Source organism: Callorhinus ursinus, unplaced genomic scaffold (genome assembly GCF_003265705.2).
Source record: "Callorhinus ursinus isolate GAN/ISIS: 27379988/994484 unplaced genomic scaffold, GSC_fseal_2.0 scaffold1, whole genome shotgun sequence".
NCBI lineage: Eukaryota > Metazoa > Chordata > Mammalia > Carnivora > Otariidae > Callorhinus > Callorhinus ursinus.
The window spans coordinates 120,474,196-120,498,764 of NW_027397063.1; the positions used below are offsets into that span (position 1 = coordinate 120,474,196).

The 24,569-nt window shown below is 38.7% G+C and overlaps 3 protein-coding genes across 14 annotated transcripts in view; 1 reads left to right on the forward strand and 2 right to left on the reverse strand.

Annotated features, from left to right (window-relative positions):
• The window catches only part of NEK11 (NIMA related kinase 11), a 240,963-nt gene extending 234,536 nt beyond the window's left edge, over positions 1–6,427 (reverse strand). For all 7 annotated transcript variants that reach the window (XM_073900204.1, XM_073900190.1, XM_025882286.2 and 4 more), the window contains exon 1: positions 6,167–6,427. In XM_073900204.1, the coding sequence (XP_073756305.1) occupies positions 6,167–6,336 (170 nt within the window). In that variant the 5' untranslated portion in view covers positions 6,337–6,427. The remainder of the gene's footprint in view (positions 1–6,166) is intronic.
• A 3,210-nt stretch (positions 6,428–9,637) lies between these two features.
• Positions 9,638–22,680, forward strand: ASTE1 (asteroid homolog 1). Of its 5 annotated transcripts, XM_025882335.2 has the most exons (7): positions 9,640–9,888; positions 10,803–10,897; positions 11,039–11,202; positions 11,478–12,364; positions 18,175–18,385; positions 20,252–20,447; positions 22,182–22,680. In XM_025882335.2, exons 3-7 carry the CDS (start codon positions 11,151–11,153, stop codon positions 22,510–22,512), a joined length of 1,677 nt encoding a protein of 558 aa, XP_025738120.1. In that variant the 5' UTR covers positions 9,640–9,888; positions 10,803–10,897; positions 11,039–11,150; the 3' UTR covers positions 22,513–22,680. The 5 variants fall into 5 exon arrangements, with proteins under 5 accessions (XP_025738107.1, XP_025738114.1, XP_025738100.1 ...); XM_025882322.2 differs by having other exon boundaries at positions 9,638–9,888; positions 11,039–12,364; XM_025882329.2 differs by having other exon boundaries at positions 9,638–9,803; positions 11,039–12,364.
• The window catches only part of ATP2C1 (ATPase secretory pathway Ca2+ transporting 1), a 167,345-nt gene continuing 162,649 nt past the window's right edge, over positions 19,874–24,569 (reverse strand). For both annotated transcript variants that reach the window (XM_073900231.1, XM_025882304.2), the window contains exon 28: positions 19,874–20,477. In XM_073900231.1, the coding sequence (XP_073756332.1) occupies positions 20,406–20,477 (72 nt within the window). In that variant the 3' untranslated portion in view covers positions 19,874–20,405. The remainder of the gene's footprint in view (positions 20,478–24,569) is intronic.

The window sequence follows — 24,569 nt, forward strand, 5'->3', positions numbered from 1 at the left end:
ATCTTACGCATGGTACAAAATTCCAAATGTACAAAAAGCGTTCAGTGAAAAGTAAGTCTCCTTCACTCATCTTCCCTTGCTTCTCTGAGGCAACCACTGTGACCAATGCCATATGTTTCCTTAGAAGAGTGAATAAATATTTGTCAACACATAGAGAAAACACCAGAAGCTGGGTGGCAGAATTATAGATTATTTTCCTGCTTTATGCACACCTGCACTTTTTATAAAATGTATGCACATTACTTTCATTACAGGAAAAGGAGGTACCCTAAAGATAACTGAACGTATGTGCATCCAGAGCTATTCAGGAGATACACTCCGGGTCTGACAGTTATGAGAAAAATGTTCACTTTGGAACGATGTTCTCTGTCATGAGGAAGAGATCATTTATTTGGCTTAAGCAAATAGTCTAATTATTCCCCCTACTATATCTTCACCTCTGATTAGATATTCAGCTTCTCCAGAACTCACATCAGAAAATGGTGGAAGGGCACATGAAAAGAGATACTATTCATTCTAGGCCCTGAATTAAAAAAATGTCATCATGGGTGCCTGGGTGGCTCAGTAGGTTAAGCGTCTGCCTTCAGCTCAGGTCATGATCCCAACGTCCTGGAATCGAGCCCCGCATCGGGCTCCCTGCTCAGTGGGGAAGCCTACTTCTCCCTCTCTCTCTGCCTGCCACTCCCCCCTGCTTGTACTTTCTCTCTGTCAAATAAATAAATAAAATCCTTTAAAAAAATGCCAATCATGATTTATAGATCTGTCTTGTCTGAATTTAGTTAACATGAGCCCCTACCAACACTGACCATCTTTAGGTATATTAAGGTGAAAAGCTGAAGACTGGATCCTACTGTGGTGGTTTAAAGATGGTTCTGTCCTTCAAAGATCCTGACCCCCTTGGCTCCAGCCCCATTGATGACTGTACCTCAAAAGAACATTCTGGAACTAGGACATAAGTCTAAGATGCTCTCAGGAGAGACTGGGCTTAAGAGAGCTATCTGACAATAATGGACCCAGACTGTCGTGGGTTTTTATTTATTTTTATTATTGTTGTTGCCCCTTTATGACTTTTTACCTCCCTTACTCTTAAGGTCTAAGGACCTCTCCCCTCTGGTGTCAGTGTGGCTAATTCTAGCAGCAATTCTTAGCCTCCTCTCCTCCATTCTGTTTCTGTGGCTGGGTGGGAAATCTGCCTGTTAGGACTTGTAAAAATCTGCTCTACTACAGGCCCAGAAGCTCTCCCAGGAGGCAGGGGCCCAGGTTTGAGGACACTTCTCTAAGGACTGGTAACTCTTCTGATTTAACTCTAGTCCTTATCTCATGCTGTAGACATTTGATATTGAGAAGAAATGCTCTGTGGAGAGAGAAAGTATTTCCATGTTAACCATGCTGACCATACTTAGGCAAAGGCCAATGTGTAGGTACAGTGTTAAAGAAGGAAATATTTGGATATTTACAGGGACAGGACTAAGGGGGAAAAAATGAAAGCTCTTGATAATGCACAGAAACTAGTAAAATAAAGACCATAGGTAGCTAGGAAGGGATCTGGACAGTGGCCAACATCTCTGAGAGCAACCTGCCACACAGATGTTTAAACATTACACTGTTTGCTAGTTGTTTTATGTAAAGCAAAGGTTTAATACATAAATACTTAAAAGTTGACAAATTAAAAGACTACAGCATCAAATCAACTCTAAATAATAATGTCACTGTATTTTAAGCTGGTGAAATTTAAAACACCATTATAACCAGAATTCTATGCTGATAAGATGAATGTTGAAATTCATTGCAACTGTGGCCATTAATCATGTATAAGTAATCATGTGCAGTTTAATAATGCATCTTAGGGTAAGCCTACTTCCTTAACATCTCTTTTCTACTGAGTTACATGCACTATGCTAAGGGCCAAAGAATTTCTTAGCTCATCCAAATCTATGGATTTGCTTAAAAAAAGAGTCTGACAGCTTAACCAAAATATAAAATTATGAAGTAGAATTAGAACAGTATTTACGAATATGAGTTAACATTATCATATCCTTACATTTATTAGACCAGAGTTTCTATAATTATGAAAGAATATATTCCCAAATATTGTTTTATAAATTTCATGATGCAGAATAAAAAAACCTCTATGCCATTCAATACTCATTTTAAGTTAAATTTTATTCTACTGTGAACTAAAAAAGGAATGCCAGATCTTTATGCCAAAAAGAAGACTCTCACTAAACACACATTAATCAAATGTCATGCCTGTAGCTTTTTTCTAATCCCATAGCTAATGCAGAAAGTCAATAAAAATATAAAGGAATGTGGTACTTGCATTGTAATTAAAAAATGCACAAATTCACAGTGTATGAAAAATGTCAATGGTAGAGTGCTGCCCCCAAGTGGCATAATGATAAATTGCAATACTCTGATGGAAAAGAATAGCTATTCCTATTTCTCAATAGCTATTTCCTATTTCTTTGATTAAATCTAAAAATGCATATTACATAAACTTAGATTTCACATGGGCTATTAATAAGTGTCCTATAGACCATCTCCCAACTCATGGTATATCCAAGTCACTCTTTTAACTAGGGATACCAAGACATAGTCTGGTATATAAGGTTATGATACACTTTCCTTATAATCTCAAAAGATTAGGGGTGTGGAGTCAGATCTACTCTGATCTATTAAGGGAACAGCATTCAAAACATCATAGAAATCTTTTTAGAAAGTATTATTTTCTACCCATCTCGGACATTAACCAATTCCCTATGTTTATGGCCTAATATGTAAAGCACGATTTAAAACCTTATCTAATCAAATTGCTTGGCGAATGGGTGGTACTAATTAATGTGCTTTGCTCACAAATTGAAGATTCAACTGTCAACACTCTGGGGAAAGAATCTAAAAAAATATGAGTTTAATTTTCTGCTTCTGTACATGTATTAAACATAATCACTGATGAGTTGCTATTTTATGTAGCTAAAAGGTAAACATTCTGAGGATCAGTTGCTTTTGGACAGTCATAGAGATAAAAAAAAGAAGAGATGACAACAGAACTGCTACAATCTCAAGAAAGATCCCTGAATAAGATTTTAAAATCACATGCTTGAGATCAGATTGCTTTGAGAGATTTCTCTCTTAAAAGTAGAATGCAAAAGAAAAACTTCCACTTAATAGAGAGTGCCAAATGCAGTTATTGGGTGGTGACTAGATAAAGTTTTATTAGGCTTCCTTTAATTATTCCTTTAACTTGGATTATTTACAAATAAAATGAATCTCAACTGCTATTGAATGATATCCATAAGGTAATATGATAATATTCTATATTTTATACAACTATTTACAAATAAATTTTTATCTATTTATAAGTACATCTTATATTTATATATTATGTAATCTTTATTATATAATTATCTATTTATCTTGATGTCTTATACATATAGATAGATAGATATCTTATTTAACCCTATTACAATCCTATGAAGTATTACATCCATCTTACAGATAAGAAAACTAAAGCTCAGATTAGGAAACTGCATAACCTTAATCTTATAGTTAAGAACAAGACTGGCGGTGTTATGCACAAACAATGAATCATGGAACACTACATCAAAAACTAATGATGTAATGTATGGTGATTAATATAACAATAAAAATTTTTAAAAAATTAAAAATAAAAAGAACAAGAGTGGCTTTACATCTTGACCTGTTCACCTCCAAAGCCTGTGGTCTTAACTGTGACAAGTTACAGCCTTCCTTCTAGCATTCTAGGATTTTGTGAGCAGCCATAGCCATGATTCTTCATGATTTTAGCAGTGAGTTCTAAAATCAATTGATCTAAAATCAAATGTCTACAAAGACAGGCAGGTAGTAGAAAGGTGTGATACAGCTGCGTATAAGAGACAGTGAAGAGTAGCAGCACATGGCTAATTAAAGAGCACAGGGTCTAACTAAAGGGGGTGGCTGCTACCCACCTCCAGCCCATGTGTTAGCAAATGTCACCAAATCTTTTGGTTTGTATTTTTCCCCAAGAGAAATGAAAAGCTCGATTTTTACGACACTACCCTTTTAAAATACTAGCAACTAATTTAGACTAAAAAAGAAACACTATTCAGGCCAAACAAAAAACATCTGAAGGCTAAACGTAGCCTGTGTGTAATATGTTGTAGAGATTCTGATGATGATTCTTTTTCAAGAGATTCTACACTAGACTTCCTGGTATCAAATAATTTGTCAATTATCCTCATTATTGGATTCATTCCACACACCTAGGCTTCATCTGCCATATTCAGCTCAAGTTAGGTATTTTCAGAGTAGTAGTGCAAGTACAGGAAAAGTTATTGACAAATCACTTCCCAGCCAACCAGCCCCTTCCTCTCTCATTTCTCTCCCCCTGCCCCCCCAACACCTACACACTTTACTCACCCACCATCTCAAGTCTGAAGCTTTTAAGTTTGGTCTTCATATATATTATTTTGCATCCCTTTGTTCAACTTTTTAGCCCTCCTGTGAATTCTCTTAAAATTCTTCACATTTCTCACTCACTGAAGAAACCAAAATTAGATATAGTCTTTATGATCGGGGTGGAAGCAGAAAAATGTTCACCTTTAGCCCAGAGGCTGACCTATAGCCTGCATAGTTTCAATAAAGATAAAATACATACTGGCTGCCACATTCTTTTTTTTTTTTTTTTATCTTGCAAAAGTAGTTTTACAAGTAGAAATTCAAAGAAAACATTTATGATCTAATGCTCCCTGGGCATCCCCTCCCCCTTGAGCACTAACCATAAAACCACCAGCTTCATACAGTAATGTGCAGCTCTTTCAGCCCACGGGTCCTAACCCTGTGCTATAATAAAAGCACCTTTTTGCACCGAAAATGTCTCAAGAATTCTTGACCATTTGCTTCTGGCCCCACATCACTTACAATGCGACTTTTACACGTTCTGGGTCAGATTTAGGTTTTACTCTCAATGTTTCCATAAAGGTACTCTAGTAATTTTCAGAAATTTATCATCCTTTTCTACATGGCTGGAATCATACTTCTAGGATTTACGGAGAAGAATTCTTTTTGAAAGGAGTCATGAAGCATGCTCTAAGGACACCAGAAAAGTGCCAGCACTGTCACTATTCTTCACGTAGGAATTTATTGAAAACTATGAATTCTAGATAATTACTTTTTGAACTGCTGGATATAGAGACCATTTAAAAAGTTGATTTTGAAAATAAAATAGTAGCATCAACATTTACCTTTATAATTCCTATGTAATGTTAAGAAGTAGAACATGTTTATCACATTGATTTTAAATCCAATGGGCAGAAGCTGAAAGAATTTAGAGTAGCCTCAAAACCTCTGAAAAAAAGAATAGATTATGGGATGGAAGTCTATTCTTCTGGAGTTAAGGGCTGATGTCTTGGATCATTCTTCCTTCTGCTTTCTATTTTTCCTGTGTTTCTGATGTACAAGTTTCTCATCTGAACTTCAATTCCAACTAACTTTTCACTGTAGCAAATTCAAACAACTTCAAGCTAGAAAGGAAGATTCATCCTTATCATACCAACCAACAGCATTATGAGTTTTTCTCTACTATGAAAGTTTAAGGGTCCGATCAAAATCAAAGAAAAGGAAGTAACAAGAGGGTCCTCAATATTATTAAGCTAATTTTAGATGGAGCCCCTGTTTGGTTTAAATGTCTAATTTGTGAGCTGTGTGACTATAGGCTTTGAAAAATTCCTTCATAGAAGCAAAAAAAATTAATACCATATTTCCCTTAGTACACCCCATTCACCTCTAGTATGAATTACCATTTATTTGCATTTCATAACATTTTTAAAATTGCCATCATTATAAACAATTCTTACTTTCTCATTCAAGAAGTCCCAATCAAGTTAAGTGGAAGCGATGTTGTAATTGAGACTCTGGGATGCATAAAAATAATATTTTCACTTCATCTATCCCATTTCCCTTTTCTAGGTCATTTGGGTACTTCACTCACCTGCTGAAATGCTTTTAAAAATCTTATCTGAAGACACCATTCAAGAAGCTTTTCTTTCGCTTACTAAATTCTTAGAATCTTAAATGCAAAGAGCAAATGGTTACTCCATGTTCTTAATCAGCTAAGAGCTATACATACAGGGCAGCCAACTCAAAATTTGTATGAAGTATTTTTACTTACAATTCCTCTCCTTGTTTTGCTTTCTTGTCTGAAACCAGATAGACAGTTCCAAAACTTCCACTACCAAGTTTTTGTTGAAGCACATATCTTCTTGCAATCAAGGTCTTTGGATAAGTAGAAATGGCTATTGATCCATTCGCACACTTAGCAGCCTCTTGGAATTTCAGCATTGCTCCAAACAAGAGAGAACTGGCTTATTTGTATATAGAAATTTAACATTCAAGTCTCCTAGAAGATGGCCAAATTCATCCAAGTAGCTTCAGTCAACAATCCTTTAAAAGTGAAAAGACCAGAGATCAGGTCTAAAGAATGCTGAAGTATTCCTAACAATAGGTGTTAAGTTTTTGACATTGATACCTGCACCTTGAATAGTGGATTCAATGACACCATATTTAAAGACTTGAGAGAAAAATGTTAAAAGTAGTGATACTGGCAGATTCTAGTAGAAGACAGTCTTTCCACAAGAAAAGAGCCTTCCCTGGGGTGCCTGGGGGGCTCAGTTGTTAAGCATCTGCCTTCGACTCAGGTCCTGATCCCAGGGTCCTGGGATCAAGCCCCGCATCGGGCTCCCTGCTCAGCGGGAAGCCTGCTTCTCCCTCTCCCACTCCCCCTGCTTGTGTTCCCTCTCTCGCTCTCTCTCTCTCTGTCAAATGAATAAATAAAGTCTTAAAAAAAAAAAAAAGGAGAGAGCCTTCCCTCATACATCCAAATATGGCAAAAGTGAGTTACAGTTAAACAATCTGTTTAAGATTTATACTCCCCACCTACTTCTTAAAAAAATCCAAATATAAGAACACTATAATTTCCTTAAATTTATACATTTGCATCAATCTTTTTGTAATTCTTCCCACCTTATGTCTGTTTTGATTAACAAATAGTGAGTTCGGATTAAACTAGAAATTAGCATAGAATTTTTTCTGTAGGCATTAAACCATGGTATTTGCATTTATTAGAATAGATGTGAAGAGGAATAAAGATTTGAGAATTTTTTTCCCATCCTAAACAAATTCTGGTCCAGTTTCTGAAGTTATTATACACACTGTGTATAGAGTAATCACTCTGGATTGGAAACAAGAAGTGTGCAAATGCGGTTCAAACCACAAATTGTATTTTATGATAGTTGAATATAAATGTGTTGTAATTCCTCAAGGAACTATAAATATACAGCAGGATTATGAAAAGTAGGACTGCTTCATATGAGTGTATGCCCAGTAAAATCACTTTTATTTCATCAAAATGTAAAATGTTTTGTTAGTTATCATGAAAAGTGGGTTTTGTTTAAAATCTAAGAAAACATGATTTTAAATTGAAGACTGCCTATGCCTTGGAGTCAAGTTCCCATATTCAACTATTCCAAAGCTCTAACACAAAAACTTATTGTGTATAATGATAAAACAAGATGCTATCTGTGTAGTGTGGGGTATATGAACAACAAGCTTCACATGGTGGTGACAATTACAAAAATCCTCAAATTTAAGCATAAACAGTAAATGTCCATTTACAGCATTTTTCTTCTTGAAATAATGCATTAATCAGTTAAGTTTTACCTGATGCCAGTGAGAAGTATTCTAGTAACCAGCCTTAAAAAAAAAAATTAAGAAGAGGGGTGTGCCTTGCTGGTTCAGTGGGTAGAGCATGCCACTCTTGATATCGGAGTTGTGCGTTTGAGCCCCATGTCAGGTGTGGAGATTACTTAAAAATAAAACCTTAAAAAAAGGGAAGAAAGAAACCAAATCATCTGGTGGCTATGAGCTCACACTAAACAACAATAGCATTGGGTTGGAACTTCAGAGCTGGGGCCCATACCTCAAAACCTCTGAATAAATAAAAAATTATGTCAGAATATCAAGATCACAGAAGATACTAGTGGAATCTACTATTGAAAAAACAACTGGAGAGCAGGCCTCTATATGTGTATTTTGTCTGCTTTCTGTGGTCCCATAAAAGTGTTACTTTCTGGCCAAATTAAGGTGTTAAGAAAAATATATGGACTCAGCCTTTTCAACCGAAAAGAACCCTTCCGATCACCCAGTAATTTTCCTTATTTTAGGGATGAGATAACGTTTAGTGAAGGACAGAACAGTTCTGAGAAGTCCAATCTTCCAGGGACTCCTATTTGTAAATGAGCTTTTATTTTTTTTAATAACATTTATTTATTTATTAATATTTTATTTATTCATGAGATAGCGAGGCAGAGGGAGAAGTAGGCTCCCAAGGAGCAGGGAGCCCAATGCGGGACTCGATCCCAGCACTCTGGGATCATGACCGAAGGCAGACGCTTAACCATCTGAGCCACCCAGGCGCCCTGTAAATGAGCTTTTAAACCCAGCAATGTCATCTACGCAGTCTGGCCAGGTCCTCAGAGTACTTTGGGACTAGGTTCCCAGACTCAGCCCTGCCACCCCCTTCCCCAGTCCACCTTTAGGCCATCGACTCCATTAATCGGCTCTGTGCAACCACAGAGCTACCCTAGTAGGTCACCTGCCATCTAGATTCTAGAACTATCTGTTCGTTTGTCAACGTTCCCTCGCCCCCACCTCATGAAGGTTGTGAATGAAGTTGAGCGTCAGGAACACACCCTATCTTTGTATCCTTGGCTCCCGTCACAGAGTGGGTGTTCAATACGGTTTGTTAAGGCAAACAAGCGTCCAGCAGACCGACTGTTGCCCAAAGGAGGGGAAAAAAGGGGGGGGGTGGTGAGAGGAGTGAAGAGAAGATTTATAAAGTTGGATGGGCACCGTGAGAAAGGTGAGAGATTACCTCCTGCAAACTGACCCTTGGAGGTAAAACTAGCTGGTTGGGGGCAAAAGGCAAGGGAAGGAGAGTGTATCACAGGTTGAAGTCAAGTAGTTCTCTCACTGGTAATAAATGAGAGGAAGCAAATTTGACACCAGATTCTGCTAAAGTAGAACGCTAACCGTAAAGGTCTAACGAACATTCCTTGCCTCAACTACTTTTAAAAAAAAAATTACATTTTCGCAAAGCGGGTTAACCTATATGGAGAAGGCGCCGGCAACACTGATTCTCCGCAGACTGGAGCAGACCCGGGAGGAAAGGAGCTGAGGGAAGTGAAGAGGTCGCGGGCATGGAGGCCCACTGATGCGGATCTCGGCTGGGGCGGCCTGAAGCCATCACCTTCCCCCGCTTTGGGGAGCCCGGCACGCCCCGAGGAGCGCCCTTCGCCTTTCGCATACCTTTCGGTGTCGAGGGCTGAGGAGCGGAGGCCGGGACACGCCCACAGTCCCACCAGTAATTGGGACGTATGTTGGGCAGGTCTCAGGTAGGTGCAGCCGAGCCGCCGAGCTCCAGGACCTCCCGGCACCGCTGTTGGGCGCCGTTGCCAGGGAGACAGCGTGGGGCATGCTGGGAAGCCTGAGCGAGGCGGCCCAGTGCGGGTCCCCGAGGCGGAAGTGTGCGCCGACCCAAGTGGGCGGGGAAAGACGATCAGGCCCGAGCGGCTTGGCTTTCCTAACCTGACAGCCGCCATTTCGGAGCTTACTCCCCGGTCCTCCTTTATAGACCTCGCGCCTCCAGGCCCGGGAGCACCTGCCCCCGGCGCAGTCTGGCACCACTGGCTTCATGGAACTGAGCTTCCCAGTGACGTCATACCCGGAGACTTCCGGTTCCCGCTCTTGAGGTTGGAGTCTCACGTGCGGGCGTTTCCAGCAGTGGCTCCCGCAGTCTTTTAATGGAAGGGCTGGTGCTCTGGGAGGAAGATGCAGGTGGGCTCTGCTGCTGGTCCGGGTAGCGAGTTGTAAGGGTTGTGGTGGCGTGATGTATGAAGGCCTGTGTTTGACGACTAACATCAGACCTTTTGTGCGCCTTTCTCCTAACCAGCTCGCATTTGTTCAACAACTGTTGTTGCAAGGTCCTGTAATTGGTTTAGGATGAGTTGACATGGCCTCTGTTCGCATAAGCTTTACAAGACATAAATAATTGCTATGCCGGATAAGGTGCTGAGGGTTGGGCTAAAATTAGGGTGAAATGAGTTGGGCGCAAAATGCAAGAGGGTACCCCAAAAGTTTGTAATCAAGATAAATATATTTTAATGCAATATATTTAAAAATTAAAGTTAATGCAAAAGAAATCCATGATTGACAAAATCTCATGGTTTTAAATACAGTGCCATGCTGAGCCATACTGGAGTGTGAGGCCAACGGAAAAGCTAGTAAGACACATCCTGTGACTTAAGTTAGCCAGATAAGGAACTATACTCTTGGTACTGAACCAGATATGCAAAGACAAGAAAATGGAAAGAGCCTCTGGTTAGGGTGAAACTGGAGAGTAAGCTCCTGCATGCTTATGAAGCAGTAATTTTCCTTACTCAAAACTGTGCCAATTAAGATGGGACCTAACACAAGCCAAGGCCTAAAGGAAATTCCCAGACTCTGATTGTCAATAAAGAAAAACTGGATCCATATCATTGACCCTATATACTTTCGTTAACTGAAGCCCAGTGCTCTCTATTAATTATGAGATTGAGGAGGGTATCATTTTTATAGCTTAGGACTTTTTATTTTGGCCCTACACAAATATTCTGTGTTGCAAGATGGTGACCGTTACCTATCTCAATATCAGAGTCCACAGTAGGCTCTATTAGTATGTCAGTAATGGACTTCAACTGATTTTCTTTTAGAACCAACAGCCTCCATCCCTATCCAGAGATTAAACTCCATGAAACCATTGCATTTGTGCCTTGTTACACATGGGGAGAGCTGCTTGAGCACCTAGGTAAGAATTGAGATGCTAACACCTAATATGTTCTGTTTAAAGAGCTGTTCATAATATTTGCTGTTGGGTTTGTGGTGCTGGAAATGATGACTTGGTCCACAGTAAACAGCATCAATTGAAAGTGTGTTTTGTTCTAAACAGGCAGTTCTTCAGATAGTCATCATGGGTATTCGAGGACTAATGAGTTTTGTGGAAGATCATAGTAATGAGTTCTTCACTGATTTGAAGTTGCGAGACACAAAAATTGTCATTGATGGCTATGCTCTCTTCCATCGGCTTTGCTTCAACTCAAACTTGGAACTTCGGTATGGAGGGGACTATGATTCTTTTGCAGATGTTGCACAAAAATTCTTTGAATCACTGTTTGCTTGTAATATCTGTCCATATGTTGTATTAGATGGAGGATGTGACATTTCTGATAAAAAGCTTAAAACTTTAAAGGATCGAGCTAGAGAGAAGATCCAGATGGCTCATTCCCTTTCTGTTGGTGGGGGTGGGTATGTGTGTCCTTTACTCATCCGGGAAGTGTTCATACAGGTTTTAGTCAAGCTACAGGTGTGTTTTGTCCAATGCTTTTCAGAAGCAGATCGGGACATTATGACATTGGCTAATCATTGGAATTGCCCTGTGTTATCATCAGATAGTGACTTTTGCATCTTTGACCTAAAAACTGGGTTTTGCCCATTGAATAGCTTTCAGTGGAGAAATGTGAACACTGTCAAAGGCACACAAGACTGCTATATCCCTGCCAAGTGCTTTTCCCTTGATGCACTCTGCCATCATTTCAGCAATATGAATAAAGCCCTACTGCCTCTCTTTGCGGTGCTATGTGGAAATGATCATATTAATCTGCCCATCATAGAGACATTCTTAAGTAAAGTACGTCTTCCTCTTGGAGCTACGGGTTCTAAGGGGAGGAGACATCACCGAGTTTGGGGACTTCTGAATTGGTTATCTCATTTTGCCGACCCTACTGAAGCACTGGATAATGTTCTGGAATATCTCCCCAAAAAGGATCGTGAAAATGTTAAGGAAATTCTCTGCTGTTCCATGGAAGAATACAAGCAATCTCAGGTGAAGCTGCAGGACTTTTTCCAGTATGGTACTTACGCCTGTCCAGCCGCCTTGAATCTGGATTTACCAGAATGGGTATTAGTGGCTTTGGCCAAAGGCCAGCTATCTCCTTTCATCAGCGATGCTTTGGTGCTAAGAAGGACCATTCTTCACACACAGGTGGAAAATATGCAGCAACCAAATGCCCACAGAGTATCTCTGCCCATCCGGCAAATCATCTATGGGCTTCTTTTGAATGCCTCTCCACATCTGGAAAATATGTCCTGGAATGCATTGCCTTCTCAGCCTCTAGCTTTCAGCGAAATGGAAAGGATTAATAAAAATATCAAAACATCGATTGTTAATGCAGTAGAACTGTCCAAGGATCATTCTGACTTAAGCAAATTGACTGAGGTAAGTGTAACACTAATCTAATTTTTGTAAAGCATCTTACAGGTTAAAAAGTGCTTTCATGCATATTATCTCTCTTAATGTAACCAAATGAGGTTGGTTGCTCTAGTCCCCGCATTTCATAGCCGAGAAAACTAGGACTCAAAGTAGGTTACTGTGTGATATGTCAGCCAGAGTTGCAGTCAAACCCAGGTTTTTAGCCCCAGATCTGCCATTTCCAGTCTACTTCAGTAGTCTGTTATTTTGCAGTTATTACTACTACTCTGTTGATACTAGCTGTTAATAAATTGGGATCATGTGCCTTTAGAAAAAAAGGAAAAATTCTGAGCTGCAAAAAGAAGTGTGCCTTGAAGATATTGATCATAGGCATAATGAATATCTTAGACTGCATCAGATTTCAATTAACAAGATTAATACTAATGCTTGGGTCTAATTTTTCATTTTATCGGTGAGGATCTTTTTCTTAGGCTTTAGGTTTACAGCATTATGATGATTAGTTTGATATTGAAATTATGATTCTTAGCCTAACTCAGTGTTGTTTAAACCTGAGTAACACTCAAACCAATCCACTTTTCAAGGTAAAAAATAATTTATGGATCCCAGTGTTAATATTGTTTGTAATATTACATAAATATGTTAAAAATTATAAATAGAGGGGCACCTAGGTGACTCAGTTAGTTAAGCATCTGACTCTTGATTTCAGCTTCAGTCATGATCTCAGGGTCCTGAGATCGAGCCCCGAGAAGGGCTCTGCGCTGGCTATGGAACCTGCTCAAGATTCTCTCTCTGCCCCTCCCTGCTCACATCCTTGCTTGAGCTCACTCTCTCTCGCTCAGAAAAATTATAAATATGAAACTGCTTATGCTAACACAATTAAATTTACAAATTAAATGCAGATAAACACCAGTTGCAGTGCCTATTGAGAGTTTTCTTAAATTCAACTAATATTCAGATTCATGAGACTCTCATAGACCATTCCTGGTAGGTCTACTCAAGCATGTAGGACAGCAGCCGTAGCTTCCCAGCAGTTTGAATCAGGATTTTCTTTCTTGTGGAAGTTTTTGCAATGGTTTCCACCAATGGTTCTCCACTGGGATGATTTGTCCCCCTACCTCCCACAGGGGACATTTGGCAATGTCTGGAGACACTTTCAGTTATCACTACTTAGGTGGTTGGGGGAGGGAGGGGCCAAGCATGCTGCTGAACATCTTAAAATGCACCGGACAGCTCCCCCAAGAACAAGCATTATCCAGCCCAAAATGTAGTAATGCCAATAGCTGGCTTACTCTGTTGGCTAGGGACTAAATTCTTTAATCTCCCCACTAGTGCCAGCTCAGGCAGGAGGAAATGAGATCCACATCAGGTGGGTATCAGTGCCTCTTTAGCAATGAGGAATGACTGCTAATGGGAACAGTGTTTCTTTTGGGGGGTGCTGAAATGTTCTGGAATTAGTGATGGTTGCACAAGCTTCTAAATAACACTAAAATCAGTTTAGGGTTTCAGAGGACAGGGGGTTGGGGAGATGGGGTTAACAGGGTAATGGGTATTAAGGAGGGCACGTGTTGTGATGAGCACTGGGTGTTATATGCAACTAATGAATCACTGAACGCTACATCAAAAACTAATGATGTACTATACAGTGGCTAACTGACCATAAAAAAATTAAAATTAAAATAAATAAAAGGGTGAATTTATAACATGTGAATTATATCTCAGTTAAAGAAAGAAAAGGTCTCACTGGCCTCCTTCCCCCTCCTTTTTTGTAACAATTCCATAAACATAGCTTCCAGGCTCCCTGCAGGGCCATGCCTAATTATAGGTCACTGTGCTCAATGAGGCCCCATGATATGATATCCCCATCTGGTGTTTACAGTTCATTTATAGTTCAAATCTAGATGCAGTTTTACAAGAGTCATTATTACCATGCTAAGTAAAACAACTAACTTTATCACGTTTCCAGGGTTACAGAAGTAGAAAGTTGAGCATAGGTCAAATTCCAAACAGAGGGATTAAAACTTTACCCATACCAATAAAATTGAAATTAGCAACATTCTAAATGATGGTATTTTGTTAAAATTATTTCTCCTCACAACATAAATGGTGCTGTGTTGGAGAGTTTTTCAAACTTTTTATACAGGCGCCTGGGTGGCTCAGTAGTTAAGCATCTGCCTTCGGCTTAGGTCATGATCCCAGGGTCCTGAGATCGAGCCCCTCACCAGGCTCCCTGCTCCGCGGGAAGCCTGCTTCTCCCTCTCCCACTCCCCCTGCTTGTGTTCCCTCTCTCACTATATCTCTGGCAAATAAAATCTTAAAAAAAAAAGTTTATGGCTTTATCGAGAAATGATGTACAGTGGAAGAGCCCATATTTAAAGTGTGTGTTTTGATGAGTTTATGTTTACATTTGTGAATCCATCTTGCAATTAAAATAATGAATGTATGCATCACTCCTAAAAGTTTCCCCTTGCCTCTTTGCAATTCATCCCTCCGTGAGTATGTACATAGCAAAGTACACAGACGATTGTACAGCTTGATGGATTTTCACCAACTCGACACTTCCATGTAAAAAACACCCAGATGAAGACACATTATCAGCACCCCAACAGCTTTTCCTAATGCCTGGTTCAAGCATCCCCTCTCCCACCTCCTGTAATCACTATCCAGACCTGTAATAACATTGAATAGTTTTAACTTTTTGTATCTTATAAAAATGGGATCATATGAGTTCTCTCATCTGTCTTTTATTCAGCATGTTTGTGAGATTCACATCACTGTGAGAAGCTGTAGATCATTTATATCTCATTGCTGTAGATCATTTATATCTCATTGCTGTGTAGGTATACACCACAGTTGACTTACCCATTTTCCAGGTGATGGGCATGTGGGTAGTTTGCAGTTTGGGCAATTATGAATAGTGCTATGAACATTCTGGTGCACATCATTTATTGAAAATATGGACACATTTCTATTGCATATACCACTAGGAGTGGCAGTTAGGTCAGAAGATATGCGTCTGTTCAGTTTATAAGATACATGGCCAGTGGTCTTGCAAGGTGGTTTAACCAATTAATCCCACCAGCAGCTTATGAGGGTTCCTCTTAATTTACTCCCTTCCTGACACTTTTTTATCCTTTAAAAATTTTTTTAGCTGTTCTGTTTGTATAGTGGCGTCATTTTAGCCAGTTTGGTGGGTGTTAATTTGCATTTCTCCGATGACTTATTTGAGCACCTTTTATGTGTCCATTGGCCATTTGGATATTGTTATATAATTTTTTCAGTCTTTTGCCCATTTTTCTGTTGGCTTTTTATTTCTATATATGGGTCCTTTGTCAAATGACATCTGAACAGACTCTCACATTCTGTAGGTTCTTTTCACTCTAGTATGTTTTGATGAACAAGTTTTTAATATAGTCCAATTTTTTTATTATTTATGATCATTTTCTGGGACCTACTTAGAAAATTACTGCCTACTTCAAGGTCATGACAGTTTTTTTTGCCTTTCATATTTAGATCTGTGGTCTATCTACAACTGATTTTTTGTGTATGGTGTCACATAGGGATCAGGACACATTTTCCCCCATATAAAAATCCAGTTGAGTCAATGAGTGTAGCATGCTGATTATACTCCTTGCTAAGCGGAGATGACAAGTGTTCTCATCACTTACCTGTATTCAAAATAGTGTGAAATTCTAGTTTACTGTGTGGTGAGATCTTTCAGTTTTCCCTAGACATAAACTCATCAATTCTGTATTTAGCTCAGTGTTGCTAACTCTAATTAGCCCATGATAATTCTAAATGGTATCAGGCGCAAATGTAATTCCAAAGACAAATGCAGGTATACAAACAAATTTTGTGATAGTTATCTGTTCACTTGGAGGTAGTAATAATACTTGATCTGCCTTGTGCCAGCTGTTGTAATAGAAACTTTATATTTATTTAATTCCCACAGTAACCACATAGGGTAGGGTTTCCATTTTGGTATCTTAGTTGCAGTGGATAGAGCTCCGCTCAAGTTAACCAAGGAGAGGTTGATCATAAGGAGAGATGGAAGTGGATTATTCTTTGGGAGTAAGACAGTGCCAAGACCAGCCTCTCTCTGGGTGTCTCTTGTTTCTCTGTGGGGTTTTCTTCTACACGTTTGTGCTTTCCTTCACCTCCGGGTAAGGGAAAGTTGTTGTCACATGGGATAAAACCTAACCAGATTTAAGAGCTCTGAGCAGAGCAGTTCCTCTTTTGGAAGGGGCTGAGAACTGGTGGATTTCATGAAAAATCTTGTCTAATTCATTATAAGCCCATTTACAGATAATCAGACTGACTGTACAAAAGCTCAGAAACTTGCCCAGTACTGTACAGTTAGTGAGAGACAGAACACCTCTAAAGTCAAAGCCCAAAGTCCACTTTGTTCATAAAAGTTGTAACTTGGCTAGATAATCCAATAATTAAAGCATTGTATATCAGAAAATAATTCATGTTTAGCTTTACTTGCTATGCTTTCCTACCAGTTGAGATCATAGTTTTTGTTTTACTCTAAATTTAAGTAGTTAATTGCTACTTCCCATAGGAGTGATTGATTATACTGTAAAGCATTTTGCATATTTCTAATTTTAAAAAGCTTATCAGTATCAAAATTTTAAAACCAGTGTTTATAAATAATTGTTTAATACTGTCATGCATCAGTGATGAAACTATTTTGTTTTGATGTGTTTTATTTCAGGTTAACATGTCCATTCCCAGCTGTCAACACAATGATTGACTACAAACTAGGTTTTAGATGCTGAGCAATTGTTTCATCCTTTCAGAAAAGTTAAGAAAGAAATCATTTTCTGGCTGCATGTAGACACTAGGAATACAACTCTTTTCTCTCAAAGTTTGATCATAAAGTTCTTCTGAAGGTGCCCTTTTAATGGTCCTAATTTCCTTATTTGTAGAAGTGTGTGATCTAAAAGGTCCCTTACGGTTCTTAAGATTCATTAAGATAAAGTTATTTCAAGAAGCCTGAAACCCTCATAGCTGTTAACTTTTATTTGAAGTGCACTCTAAAGCATGGATTAAAGTGAGTGTGGTGTGTTATTGCAAGCACAGTGAGGTAGTCCTTAAATATTACCATCTCCCTTGAATATCTCTCTCACCTACAAGCAACTACCCTGGAACAATCTGTGTGGGAAAACAAAAAGATAATAAAACATTGACTTGGGTAGGGACATGAGACAGGACCCAAACAAAGAGAAGATTGTATGATATGCATATAATCGAAGTTTGCCTTCTAGAGGTGATCGGTAATGGTACCATGAAGAAGGTGGGGCCTCAATATTCACTGGCAAGTAAGAGTAGGGTTAAATATAGATCTTTGTTTCTCAAAGCAGAATAGTTAAAATTCAGATTCCTGGGTTCCTTGCATATTTACTGAATCAAAATTTAGGGGGTGGGACCTGAGGACTGAATTTTTTAACAAGCTTCCCAAGTGATATATCCACTGAAGATGTTCACCAGCCTACATGGAGGATGGAATGACATGAGCAAGGACTGTGTAGTGAGGGTAGACAATATATCCATTCAACCGTATTTATTAAGCACCCAGTGTTTTAAATGCTTTGAATGTGGCTGATTTCTTTCCACAGGAAGATGATAAACTGACAGAGCAATTCATTTGCATTAAATTCTCTTCATATTAGGGGGAAAAAACAAAACAAAACAGCAATTCATTTGCATTAAATTCTCTTCATATTAGGGGGAAAAAAAACAAAAACAAAAAAAAACAAAACAAAATAACAGTTACCCCCAGAGTAACTTGGAGGATGTTTGGTATGTATTTTCAGCTGTCCCTGGCCAAACGGCAGATACTTCTGTTAGACACCCTGAAGGTGAAACGGACCATCCTGGAATCAATCCCTTCTTCACTGAAGCTGCCCATTTCTGTCAGTTGCTACTGGTTGCAGCACACAGAGTCCAAGGCAAAGCTACATCACCTGCAGGCCTTACTGCTAGGGATGCTGATGGGGCCCTTGCATGCCATAATAACCAGCCCTGGTAGGTATCTGGAAATTCCAGGAGTATATATTTGCATGTTACTTGCATATAATCAAGTTTAAAGAATTGAAAAAAAATTCTGGATTACTTACTCCCATCATTTATATCCAGAACTTAGGAAGAGGCACTCAAATAGCACTCATTCATTGGCAGATGTTTTTGAGCACTTCTGTGTGCCAGGCTCTGTGCTGTAGAGCTTGACTACAACAGCACAGCAGTGAAGATGTGCTGATACTGCCTAATCCCACCTGCTCTGTGGCACCTAATGCTTTTAATCTATGAAGTGTGAATGTATAATGTGCCAGTTATATTCTGTATTCCGTGTACCCTGGCCCTATCAATAGAGTGGCAACATCATCACTAGAAACCGATTTAAAATTGTCCATTGGTGAAACTTCTGAATACCTACAACCATAATAAACATTCATGCTTTTTTTTTTTTTTTACTTTTTCTCCACTGTAAGTTTCAATTAGTGTGTTAGTGATGGTAGAAATAGTAACTTTTCTTTCTATAATAGAAATACACTTTAAGGCAGTTTCAGCTGCATTCAAGTATCAGATGAAATAAATGAGGATGCATTGGAGCACTTCAATTCTCTAGTGGAATTACTCCCTTTAAAAGATTATGAATGCTTTAACACTTTATCTAAACATGTATAATCATTGTCACACTCCAAAACAGTGCTAATATCTAATGTAATGGCTGCTAGTAATGTGTGGCTATTTAAATTAAAACTTCAGCTTCTCCTTGACACCCGGCACGTTTCAAGTGCTCAGTAGCCACATATGGCTAGAGGCTGAATTGGACAGCACAGATACAGAACATTTCCATCACTGCTGAAAGTTCTGGTGGATAGTGCTGCTCTGGAGTTTACTTTTTAAAATAAGTTAAATGAGAGTGAACTAGTCTAGATTCCAGGACCCCCAAGTGTGAGAGTAGTTGTCAGAAGGCACTAATATTGTTCTAGGACAGCCAACTTAATGCCAAACAAGTTAAGGCCCACTATTAAGTTTTCTCTCGTTGAATAATAACTGTAGTTTAAGAACATTCTCAGGGCACAAGCCTGGGAAGTTTTTACCTGAGTCCAACAGAAGGGGCATGTCAAGGGTCTGTTTCTTTTCTTTTAGGAATTGTGGACCCCGCACCCAGGCAGGCTCAGTGCCTTGCTGCTCGCTAATTGGTAAAAGGTGGGCCTCCTTTTTCTTACTTTCCAGTTGGGTCCAGTATCATTTTGTATGCCCCTGCACAACCAAACGTGCAGAAGCTTACAGTTGAACGCACGCAGCACTCTTCGTTTCCTAGGGTTGTTGCTTCTTGCCTCTTATCCTCTATGTGTGAAGTAGATGACTGACCATATTCTCCTTGAGTCATGCTTTTGTTTTCCTCCCACAAAGCAGAAGTTAAAGTGTGCTTTGAACACAGAGGCTGTGTTAAGTGCCCTATAGAATAGGGGCCTCCATGGAAGGAAACTTAGTGAACGAGAACAGTGAAGAGAATGATATTTAATAGTAATTTGTATTTTTCAGAGAGACAGATTTAAGGTTTGGAGAGTTCAGATGCAGATGTGTTTAACGTCAGGTAGTAAACCAGTGGAAGAGATATTTTAAGGAAAAAAAATAAGTACTTTGGGGTTGAATAAAATAAGAGGTTGTCATTAAAAAGGCATTTCAGTATAAATATTTCAATTTACACAGCAAGGCTTTCACATTGACATTAAAATAGTAAAGAGCCAGAAGAGAAAAGCATTTTGGTTATTTAAACTAATTTTTTTTCTTTATGGAATTCAAAGTCCTATATATAGAGAGAAAATTACAAGCTATACAGTGTTTTTGGAAATACTGCCCTTGGGTTGTTTCTTTATCTAGATAAGGAAGATCTGCGGGAAGATGGTGCTAGGATGCTGTATGAAGAATTCCAAAGAGTGAAGGAGCAGACGCGGCCGGGCACGAGACTGGACTTAGACACAGCTCACATCTTCTGTCAGTGGCAGTGCTGTCTGCAGATGGGGATGTATCTCAATCAGCTGCTGTCCACTCCTCTCCCGGAACCAGACCTAACTCGGTAAGCACCACGGGAAACTAGTTCAGATGGCTGCACACAGAAGTAAATACTTTTATTTATACTTAAAGCACATTAAGTTATGTTTAAAAAATTAATCTTAGTATAATTGGTCTTGGATCACTATTATAGCTGAAGAGCTAGAAACAGGAGAAATACTAATTTTTTCCATACTCCCAAAAAGTTTCCATGATTAGATCAAAGATTAAAAAACCAGCCCCTTAAAGTAAAAAAAGAGGCAGTTGGTAGGATATAACTCATTCCTTCATTTCTCTCAGGTCTTTATTCAAATACTTTATTAAGGCTTTTTCTGATTACCCTTCTAGAATATTATTCTCTACTTCCAGTCACTCTAGTCCTATTACTCTTGGATTTTTGTAAATTCCATTTCTTACCACTTGGCATACTGTTCACATACTCAAATATTTATTAAATGCCTACTCTGTGCTAGAGTGTAGTGAACATTTTTTAATTTCTGTTGTCATGGAGCTTATTCTAGTGAGATGACTATTAGATGCTTCAGTGAACTTTATCTAGGGTTTTTGTTTTGCCAGGTAAGTATGAAGAAGGGAGAGGCAGCCTGTTGCCAGGAAGTGATTATGTTGGACTATGGAGTTGAAGCTGGATAAGAAAGATAGCAGTAGAGTGTGGGCCAGTGAAAAAGTGCTACATTCAGTGGATTGGGACATCCTGGTGATTGTCCATCCAGGAAATCCAGAGGGAGGGAGGAAGATAAAGGGGAGTTAGCAAATGGAGCTGAGATTATAGATATGCTTTGTCTCTCCCCACTTGAATGTAAGCTCTGTGAGGACAGGGACTTAGCTGTTTTATTTACTTTTGTAGCCCCAGGGCCTAACATATAGTAAGTACTCAAATATTTGTCAAGTAAATGAGTGATACATGAATGGAAGCATATAAAATATGCTGGTGTGACTTTAAATGTTTTAAGGTATAAAGCTTCCTAAGCAGTAAATGTTGTTAATACGTCCCTGGGCCTAATATCTGAGCTAACCCTAGAACCTACCACCAGTAAGATTAATTGGCCTTTGACCTATGGATTCTTTATGCCTTTCCTTAAATAATTTAGGTCATTCTTGACTGGATCCTCTCTAGCTACCACAGATCCCTTTACAACAGAACAGAGAAAAAAGACCAAACAGTTCTCTTCATGATTTCAGCAGGACTGTTCTTGCATCTCAGCATTACTAGAGCTTATTAAATGATGATCTTACACTGATTAAATGATGGTTCTGTATCAGTTGCTAAGGCACCAGTTGATCAACTCTGACATTAAGTTATATATTAAATTTGTGGCTTCCAGTTAATCCCATCTTATATTTCTGAAGTAGGTTCTCAGTGCAGGTCAATCAGTGAACTTGCAAATGATGCCACTAAATTTTCTCATATTTCAACAGATGGCCTATTTGGTGTATCGGACATTTTTAATTCCTTTTCTTTGAAGTGTTAAGAGGCCTGCTCAACTTTTGGCTGGTTACAGAACTAGCAAGCATCTATCATTTTTTGATAATAAAGTTTTTAAATATCATCAGCCAAGTTTTTAATAACAGCTCCATTCCTTCCTTCAAGGAACAGGTTTTAAGTAATTTTAATAATAATTTTATAGAAGCAAGAAGCATTCTCAATGTTTAGCTGCATTTGTTGAAGCCAATGTTAATGACCGTTGTCTCTGCACCGAACCTATGCTTTACCAACACACTTTTCTCTCCCGTTGAACAGACTTTATAGTGGAAGCCTGGTGCATGGACTATGCCAACAACTGCTAACATCAACTTCTGTAGAAAGTCTCCTGAGCATGTGCCCTGAGGCAAAGCAACTATATGAACATCTGTTCAATGCCACAAGGTCATATGCCCCTGCTGAATTATTCCTACCAAAGGGTAAATCAAATTCAAAAAAAAGAAGGCAAAAGAAACACAGTACCAGCTGGTCAAAAAACAGAGTGGGAACCACCTCAGACACTAGATGCTTGTATGAGGGAAGCAATCGTTTTGGGCTATTAATGGTTGAAAACTTGGAGGAACAAATTGAGGTCTCAGAGCTTGAATAAACTCAGTCTGCAACCAGATGTATAATTCTTAAAACTTTTGTTACCTCCCTTGAAATGATTAACTGTTTTATTTAGAATCTGTTAGGGAATAAACATTGTAAGAGGCAACCTTTGAATCCCAAGGTATTTTGTATTCTGCTTTTAATAAATACAACCTGATTTAAGAAACTTCTGTATTTTCTTAAACACACTTGAAAGCATGTTTGTACTTCTTATGTTCCATTTCAGAAAGTCCATAACCTTTACATTGCAGCAATTCAGCCAGCTTTGTTTCCAAAAAGAACAGAAGTCCTACTTCAATTATTTCCTATATATAAGCAGAAGCTGGGTTATTATTGTAAACATTTATTTTTTTCTCAACTGTTTCCTCTTCATCCTTTATTCTGAAAGGTCTGAGGCCTTGGAAGAGAAAAGTGAGGGTGCCAGAGAGAAAGTAAACACCTTTAAGTACTAGGAAAATGAGACCATGGCAGGCTTAGGAACACTTTACATGCTCCAGGTTTTAAAGAAGTTAAAACTGTAATGGCTCCAACAAGTTAAGAAATAGCATCGTGAGCTCCTAGATCTAGAAGAGAAGGAGGAAACACTATGAAAAAATTAGATTAGTGATATATGCAGCAATACCAGAATCTTAGGCCATTTTTTCTAGTGCAGGTATTGACCCATTAATGGGATATAAAATTAATGAGTCATAACCAGCATTTTTTAAGTAGAAATCATCAGACATACATATCATATATTAAATGGTTACGCAAAATGTATTTCTTACTGTGGATTGCAGTCAAAAGACTTTGAAAGGCACTGCTCTGGAACATACAAGGCTGCTAAAATTATAAGTACCAAGAGAATTGTGAAAGTGCTGGCCAGTTCCAAATAAAGAACTTGAAAAGTAAGCAAGTGGAATGAATCTAATTGGGCAAGATCTAGAGATCTGGAGGTAGATTCCCAACCTTTATTTTATTTGCATTCATACAAATTGTTATTTCCTTTCTTCTGTAGTCTCTCACTGGTATATTCCGTCAGTGAGAACCTTAAAAATGGTTTTAAGCTACCATTCTGAACAGGCCTATGTTCAGTTCCTAACATCTGGCAAACAAGTCTCTCCACTTCCCTAGTGAGAACCATACTCAGGGGAGTAAGCTCAGCATCAGCCAGTGTTATATACACACCTTCCAAGTGTTGACTGGCAAAAACACAATCTTACTTGTTCCTAAAGTTTTCAGCCCTAAAGACTGGCTTTTGTTTCAAATAAATAGTTCTTGAAATAAGGAAATTTTTATTTTAGGAGGAGTGCATGGGGCTCTGTACTAAAGTTCTTTTTATGTCTCTAAAGAGATGGTTATTCACAGAAGAATCAAAAACAGTCATATGCTCTATTTTTGATATGTGTTTTTCCAGTAAATAGTAAATCTAATGGAGACTACAAGCACATTAAGTCCTTTGTTGTATCAAAATTCTCTTTTTCTTGATTCCTGCAGTTGGGGTCCAATCTGGAAATTACACCAGCATGAATGTCCTATTTCCTGGCTTTACTATCAACACTGCTTTTGCAAACCACCAACCTTGCAGGAAAAACTATTTCTACTTCCACTTTGGCACATCACTGGTTTGACAGGTACCTAACTGAAGAGTGTATGGGCTACAGAGTTTAATTAAAAGTCAACTGAATTATATCACTCGTATTTTTCTTTCATTAAAGAGTTTTTCAAGCAAAGGGGCCCCTCCTTCAGTAGACACTGAAGTCAGGTTCCCTTCTCTAACCATTGCAATCAGGGCTATTTACTTGAAATTACCCAGCCTTGCAGTGAAGGAGTTAAAATCTAATAATGTCCATTTACTTTTACTCTCTGAGAATTAAGGAGTTACCCCACCCCATTATAGATCTTCTCCTGGATGTATAAATGAGAGATCATAAGCACTCCACAAGCTATCTGAGGGGTTTACCAAAGAAATATGACATAGTACCTGATCCCCAAAGTCATACTTACATAAGCTGCTTGGGGAGACAACACACAATGAAATAACAAGAACATTTTATGAAGCAATCTGTCAGCCAC

What these genes read in the sequence shown, in the direction of transcription:
- ASTE1 (XM_025882315.2), top strand. An exon ending in ACTTAAGCAAATTGACTGAG is followed by an intron (nt 12,365 to 18,174) that starts GTAAGTGTAACA and finishes ATGTATTTTCAG; the next exon opens with CTGTCCCTGGCCAAACGGCA. An exon ending in TGCCATAATAACCAGCCCTG is followed by an intron (nt 18,386 to 20,251) that starts GTAGGTATCTGG and finishes TTCTTTATCTAG; the next exon opens with ATAAGGAAGATCTGCGGGAA.